General features: G+C 34.5%; 1 protein-coding gene across 2 annotated transcripts; it reads left to right on the top strand.

The window, feature by feature from the left end:
- The first annotated feature begins 1240 nt into the window (after positions 1-1240).
- LOC129238034 (5-hydroxyisourate hydrolase) lies at positions 1241-2757 on the top strand. Of its 2 annotated transcripts, none has more exons than XM_054873071.1 (3): positions 1241-1342; positions 2024-2216; positions 2289-2757. In XM_054873071.1, exons 2-3 carry the CDS (start codon positions 2106-2108, stop codon positions 2664-2666), a joined length of 489 nt encoding a protein of 162 aa, XP_054729046.1. In that variant the 5' UTR covers positions 1241-1342; positions 2024-2105; the 3' UTR covers positions 2667-2757. The 2 variants fall into 2 exon arrangements, with proteins under 2 accessions (XP_054729046.1, XP_054729045.1); XM_054873070.1 differs by lacking the exon at positions 1241-1342 and adding an exon at positions 1735-1751.
- The last annotated feature ends 5383 nt before the right edge of the window (positions 2758-8140 follow it).

The raw sequence follows: 8140 nt of genomic DNA, 5'->3' as shown, positions 1-8140 counted from the left end.
TTAAACGAAATATTTGTAGTAGCCACAATATAAAATCGAAAGCGAGGTAATTATGAAGTGAATGGTGCGTATGGAAAAATTTATCAAAAGAAAGCAATGACACCCCATTCGATGCTAATTGGCGTCAAGATTAATAATCTGAAGGAATGAATTAATTTTATTTTTTTTCATTCTTAAGTTATTAACAAAAAACACTTTTATATTGTTGCTGTTTTCAATCACGAAATACACGAAAGCATTACATTACGGGGTCAAACATCAGTTTCCCTATACGCATTGTTAGTTACGGGGAAAAAAATCCATTATTTTTGAGTAATAATTTTGAGCAAATGGTTTTATAATACGTTCACATATGAACATAATTACGAATAAATTCACCAAATTAATGCGGCAGATTACCTGCAAAATTGACAATCAGCTGTCAATACTGCTTTGAGAGGTTTTTTTCATAGAAATTAGTTTGGTGGAATATTTCAGTGTTTTTGGTTTTGTTAATTATTATTAACGATATGAAGAAAATACTAAGGTTGCAAAAAGTTATTGCAGCAATACGCATGGGAAATTCTATATTACAGGTACATTTTATAATAAATAATAAGAGGACAAAATGTTTATGGACACACGTTTTTTTCTGTAAAATGAATCCATAATTAATAATATTTAACAAACATTTTATTATAATTATGTTTAAAGACCTTTTTTCTTTGCCGGCATCCATTTCATTTAGTTTTTATTTTGATGTTTCTCCTTACATTCGAAATAATAATTATCGATAACACAGAAAACACAGGGTTGTATGTCAATAAGTATCGTTATTATCTATGATTATTTTATAATCTCAGATATTGCGAGAGAAATTTTGTATGGGAAATCGTGCTTTTTAATTACGATTTTGAGTAAAGCGCGAAAAAGTAGGCTTATATCTGAACGTATTATTATACGGGAAATTTCTGAGGCATTAACGTTCTCTGCAAATAGCTTGAAGTAAAGAGATATATTGCCTTGTTTGACGAACCGTTTGTGTGGTGTATTCCGCTCTTAACATACAGAGAACGTTAATGTTCTCTGTAACATATTTACACATACATATGTATGTATGTATGCATTAAGTTCTCCCAGAAGATCCACCTTATTTATTCTTCAATCGAATCAGCCTTATTATGACTACATTAATTCAAGCAAAAGGTTAATATTTGTTATGCTTCAATATCGGTCATAATCAGGCAATTCTTGGAAGAGATTCTAAAAATGCATTAAGTAGTAGTAGAATCGCCAATAATATTTTCAGTAACCAAGTATCAGTATTGGCATTTAAACACTTGACTCGGAAGAATAAAGAATCGTAAGCTTAAATAGTGTTTCAATGTATGCATGTATGTGTGTATTTATGTATGTACAGATATGGAAGTATTGTATGCTTCGCGTGTATAGAATTATTGAGCAGCTATCAAAAATGACCGGTTTAGTATACAGAATAGCATGTACAGTTAGGCGGAAAAATTTAGCAATCGAGGAAGCACATTGTGCTGAAAATGCTGCGGGATCTATCTACATATGCAAAGCGAGCAAAGCAGTACGATGAAAAAATGCCTGTTCTGTTCGTCACTGCGCCTTTTATGTATTCAGCATTCATTTAATATGTGAGTTCATATACAGTTATTTACAGAACTCAGCGTACACTTGCATGGATAACAGAAAATATATCGAATATTAGAATATTTACTTCTCTACATACGTGTGTATGTATGTATGTAAGTTGTAAGATTTTACACAAAGGGAATTTTAATTTTATTTATGTAATTTAAAAAGGTTTCAAACCACTGTCTGCCTTTTTGTGTATTTATTTTTTTAGCTTCTTGTTTGATGTTAAATATTTAAATTATTTTTCGTACATATATACCTAATTCACAATTAAATACACTCGTACATACGTAAATACATACAAATTCATGCGTACACAGTATGTATATGGTACTTCTGCATCCCACAACTAACTTTAAAATTTATAACCATCACATTTTAGATTTTTATGATAAACTGTCCAAACAAACTCCGGCAACTTATCTCATACTGAAGATAACCATTAAGAAAAATAATAATTAAAAATGAAGATAAGTGCAGCGATAATACTGTCATTGGGCATTTTTTCAATAAGATTTCATAGCACAATGAGCAGCAGTTGGGAACGCATTCGTTTACGCGTCGAAACAAAAGAGGTGCAAATATAGTACATACATACATATGTATATTTTTTCCAATCATTTGCGCTAACTGTTCTTCATACTTAGAGCTTTGAGCCGGTTGCCAGTAATAATGTGAGCGCTAATGTATCCACCATATCCGCACATATACTCGACACCACAGTGGGTCAAGCGGCGCAGAATGTCAACATTACCATTTACCGCCTCGAAGGGGCAGATCATTGGCAAAAACTAAACGAAGAAAGAACAAATCAAGATGGACGTGTAAGCCAATTAGTGAGTGCGTCGCAGTACAAAGCTGGCATCTATAAGTTACATTTCGATGTGGAAGCATATCATGCAGAGCGTGGAGTTAAAAGTTTTTATCCTTTTATAGAGATTGTTGTGAAGTGTGAACAGGATCAGCATTATCATATTCCCTTACTATTAAATCCGTTCGGTTACACAACCTATAGGGGTACTTGATTTAATGATGGGCAGTTTAATATTGACACACACACGCACACGCATACATGCATAGGTATAATATTTTCCAATAAAGGCATTTGCATTTTTTAGATTTTTGCAAGGGAGTATATATGTACATACATATATATATATATACATACAGACATATGTGCAGACATTCATACATATAAACATACATACATGTATGCAGACATAAATACAATAATTAAATTTTTAATCCAATAATGTATAAGAGTTTTATTTTATTTGTGATTTTGTAAAAAACACACTTGCTGCAATAGCTTTGGGCAACAAGAGCTTCTACTGGGATAAGTTACATATGTAAACATGTCTACTTTCTCCATCAAACATACATACATATGTATATAAGTATAAAGTAAACTAGAACTTTTGCAACTTAGTCTTTTGTAGTTTTGATAGTGTTAATGGAAACCTTAAAACTTCTACAAGTAAAAGTAGCACAAGATTCATATTTACATACGTACGCACACTGGTGGCTATAAAAATAACGTATGCATTCAATCATTCATATCCTCAGTATGAATGTACTTCAGCTCGTTTGAATGCACTTGTCGTTTAGTCGGGGCAGTTTTGCAAAGATAATAACAAGACATTTATAATACGTTCACATATAAGGAGATTATAAAATAATCATAGATTATAACCATAGTTTTTTAACCCTGTGTTGTCTATGTTATCGATAATTATTTTTACAAATGTAAGGAAAAACGTCAAAGTAAAAACTAAATAATATGGACGCCGGCAAAGAAAACAGGTTGAAAGACACAACTTTAATAAAATTTTTGTTACAAAAAAAAAAAACCTGCGTCCCTAGACGCTTTGGCCTGTTACTGCTTATTATAAAATGCAATATCGAATTTCGAATGCGTATTGCTGCCATAATTTTTTGCAACCTCAGTTAACATCGTTTACAGATTTCCTCCAACTGTTTATTCCTAGTAGCCAATTGCGCAATTAAATTTGTCTTGTCGATTCTTCATTTCGTTAATAATAATTAAACAAACCAAAAACTGCAAATTATTCCACCAAAACAATTTATTTGTAGAAAAACATTTCACAACAGCACTGGCAGCTGATTGTCAATTTTGCTGGTAATCTGCCGTATGTGAACGGGTAGATTAATTTTGTGGATTTTTTGGTGATTGCCGTAAATGTGAACGTACTTTTACATTTTTTTACTATACACACGCAATTCTCTTATTGTCTTCGCCAATTTCTAAGATTTTTCTAAAGTAATTTGAGGTAATTGGCTACTTCGGCGGTGCTTCGTGGTAATTATAGGATTACATATACAACCCTAGATTATCTACTTTTTCGAGCTTAAGTCCGAACCGTAATTAAAAACCGCGATTACTCATACAACATTTCTTAAAGATCCTTTTTTCCGTATCACCCGGTGCTTTCTGTGTTATCGATAATTATTATTACTAATGTACGAAGAAGCGTCAATGTAAAAACTCAGTAAAATGGACGCCGGCAAAGAAATGAAGTCCGTAGACATAATTCTAATAAAATGTTTATTCAATAATTTAGTTATGCGTTTATGTTACAGAAAAAAGCGATCGCAATGGCACAAAGAAGCAGTCGAACTTCTTCTGAACTTGTCGGTTGCCAATTGACAAGGAATGTGTGAAATTGAATTAACAATTCTTTCTGGCAGCATAGAGAAAGGTAGGTAATCATGAAAAACGAAATGTCTATACAGAAATTTTAATATTGATAAATAATTATTTACTATATCAACAGGATGGTTGGTCGGTGACTCTTGATATCCGTTGCAGCGATTCCTAATGACTTCATTTAGAAATGTTGAAAATGTCAGTCAACGAAGACCAGTGCGAAATGCTATTTTCAAAATTTTTCAAAGAAATATGAGTCCACTTAATTATACAAGACCAGACTACAAAATCTATCTTTATGCCATATAGTGTAACTCTTAATGGCGCATGGGAAACCAATAACACCCTCTGACTTCAACTACTTTTTTGAAGTATTTTACTCCCGACGGACCCAAAATTTTCAGCATCAGCTTGTTAATGTCGTCGGGCGAAATGGCTTTGGAAGTTTTGGCTTTTCTAGTGGCTACCTTCACCTCATCGCAGGAAAAAGTAAGCGGTTTAAGCAATTGTTTGATAGTTTGTGCAGCCGTCTGGTAGTACGACGTTTAGAGCTGTCGCCCGGAAGATGCAAAATAAATTGCCAGCTAAAACAGCTCGCCCATCTTGTCTGGCCCGATGAAACACAATACCAAAAAAAAAAATTGCCACCCTACCATTGTGCTTCGTCGGGTTCGACAAGCGTCCTACGGTGAACGTCTTCAAATGCTCAACCCATTTAGCCTGCTTTTGCTGGATGATGTTCAGTTGAGATCCTTTATTCGAGGATCCTCGGGATCGGCTTGGCGTAAATGGTCACGCTCGTTTGCTGTAAAAGCTGCTTCAGCTGTTCTACCACAAGGTGTTGTCCCTCCGGTGTCTGCATCAATGATGGACCATAAATGCTAAACCGCCGCCACTGTCTCACGATCTTTACGGTGCACATTTGTAATAGTGCGCTAGTAATCAGAGAGGGAATACTGTGGGTTTTTTTGAAGTGAAAACTTCTTTAGAATCGTTGGGAGTGATTTGAGACTCGATGAAACGAAAAAGCGTTATATGTTGATATACGTATATGTGTGTGGCTGCTTACTGCTGAGCCACGCTATTATAGTGAGTATTGTAGTATGTATACTACACTGCCTATTACTTGCTTTGGTGTTTAATTCAAGCGTCATACGTATGTATGTTTGTATGTATGCTAGTACGTATGTGTGCGCGCCTGCGTATTACGGAGCCACGGTGAGCGAGAAGGCATTATGTATACCTATACTACACTACCTAATACTTGCTTAGACCAAGCGTCCTACGAATGTTTGTGTGTATGTTAGTACGGCTGTGTAATATACGCGTTACGACGCTCATAATAGCAACCGCGTGTGCTGTATTGCGTCCGTATTTTTATATTCGTAAATATTTTCATTTTTAAATATTTACCGCAATTGCAGGCGGTGTTGCAATATACCACAATCAAAATGACGGTGCTCGTATTGTAACTCCATAGATAGATCTGAATGCACAGCAACTAGAATCACTGTCTGTTCAGCTCTCTGAAGTGGGAGAAATATGTGCATGCGAAACCAGATTGAGCAATAGAAAAACAGTTTTAGTTTTGACAATTTATATTTCACCGAATCAATCAATAAATAGCATCACGGAATTCGTTCACGAAAATTTAATAAAGTATACACCAGAAGTATCGCGGATACTTAGAAAAGATTACGATAAAGTTCCAATGATTTTAAGGGGCGATTTTAACGTAAATTATTGGACACAGCGGTTTCTTTAATTTCTCAATACAACATTCAATTTAAAAATGTGTAACAATCGCACTGAATCGACAACACGATCAAAAACAACAATTGACGCGGTATTTCAAAGATATGTTGACAACATCGAAACCAAAGCATTTGTATCATATTTTAGCTATCATAAGCCACTCGTATCATTTGTTGAAATTGAAAACATTGAGGATGAATAATAATAAAATGAAGAAAATAAAATATGAACTTTATAGCAATATTACAATGAACCCATAATTATCCCGCTCCTAATGCTGCTTTCGTCTCATTCTCTCTCAGTTTGTTTTACGGAAGGTTTCACTTCTATCGCGTCTAACCGTTAGACTGGTATTTTAATTTGTTTCTTGGACCGCAGCTATCTAAATTCCACGTTGGTTCGAAAAATTAGTTATATCTTTGATCTTTCTCGAGTTGCAGCTGATTTGTGTAGTCGCAAGAATTGCACTTGACTGATATGAGATTCCGAGGTACTCTGGTGTGACGCACGGAACAGACTGTGTGGGGGCCAATACCTTCTTGTTAACCCTCACAAGGGAATTGGAGCGGGAAGTAGAAGAGGATTGGGGCACAGAAAGGCCGGTGTGATGTTACTCAGGTGAGCTCCCTAGAGGTTCCGCTGTTGTTGTTGTAGCAGCATAAACATTCCCCATGCATATACGAGGAATGCTGCTGAAGTGACAGTCTTTGGCCGGATATAAATCCGGGTCGTTCCGGTAACTGTCACTTTAAGCGGACTAGAAGTTGCTGAGTGCACCCAATGGTCACAAATCGTACGTACCACTCGCTGTGGATCTTAAGACCTGAACAGAGCCTAAGAAGGAGTATTGGGCTTGCTGCATGGAGTTGTTCCAGTGACGATAGGCGAAGGTAAGGTTCAGCTTACTAGACAGGGCTAGTTTGTTGGGGCGACAGCCCTTGATCGAAAAAAAATCAGAGTAATTCCGGTACGTAGAAGCGACTGCCATAGGAATGAAATCCAAACGCTAGTTGATTTCGGTAGGCGACGTTGAACAGGCAATTTGCCGTATGTTGTTATTTTTGTAGTATTTAAATCGGGGTAAATAAATCAAATATGTAAGGAGGGTCTTTGACCACTTTTTATGAGGAGCTTTTTCATGGCAGAAATACACTCGGACGTTTGCCATTGCCTACCGAGGGGCGACCGCCAGTTTTACGGTGACAAATTTTTCACAGTCAAAATTAACCTTCAACGAAACAGTTCGTTGCTTCATTATAGCTAAGAGATAGGACAAGCTTATTGAAACACCTACATTTATTTTTATAAATCTTTAACCAAACTTTTCCAAAAGTTATTATCTTAATACGGTTTCCAAAAAGTTTTGTCAATTGTTTTGCACCCTTCTCAATCACATAACCTATAAAATCAAGTTCGATTCGTATTGCATTTGCATTCAGTTTTATTTTGTTATAAGCAATAATTATAAATTTATTTCATAATTAAAACTCCTAATCGTACATAGTTACATTCAATTGTGTTCAATATAGGGATCAAGGGATCAAAGTTTAAACATAACCATTATAATATAATATGCACTTACAAAGAGTCAAATATTGTAAATTACACATTTTTATAATTAAATTTATTAGTATGTGAAAACGCGCAGCATCTAGTTGCTTGTTTCGTTTTAAATAAATACACGTTCAATTTTTTCGACAAGGTGATGTATTTCATTTTTGGTTTATGAATTGTTTTATTTTTAATTTTTTTTAAACGCATTTTTATTTTTATTTTTATGCTCCATGCCATTTTGTTGTGGTAGGCTTTGGTTGTGTTAAAAGGAAAAATAAAATTGCAAAACAAAAATTTAGAAATACTTTTTTTGCCATTTTTCCAATAGATTACTATGTAAGAAAAATTTAATTGAACATAAAACATACATACTGGGAGGAAATATTGATATACACGTTATTAGTCTCTTTTACATGGACATTTATATTCTTTGAACTTATACTTATTTAAGTATAATAATCTTTCATTATGTTTTGAAGTTAAACGAAATATATGATTATAAAAAAAAAACAAGAAGAAGTC

The sequence above is a fragment of the Anastrepha obliqua genome, chromosome 2, assembly GCF_027943255.1.
Source record: "Anastrepha obliqua isolate idAnaObli1 chromosome 2, idAnaObli1_1.0, whole genome shotgun sequence".
NCBI lineage: Eukaryota > Metazoa > Arthropoda > Insecta > Diptera > Tephritidae > Anastrepha > Anastrepha obliqua.
The sequence above is the reverse complement of the archived record's forward strand: the minus strand, read 5'-3'. Positions and strand labels throughout refer to the sequence as shown.

Coding starts and splice junctions, on each gene's coding strand:
- LOC129238034 (XM_054873071.1), top strand. CDS start 2,106: ATGAAGATAAGTGCAGCGATAATACTGTCATTGGGCATTTTTTCAATA. Junction 2,217..2,288: donor TACGCGTCGAAACAAAAGAG/GTGCAAATATAG, acceptor CTTCATACTTAG/AGCTTTGAGCCGGTTGCCAG.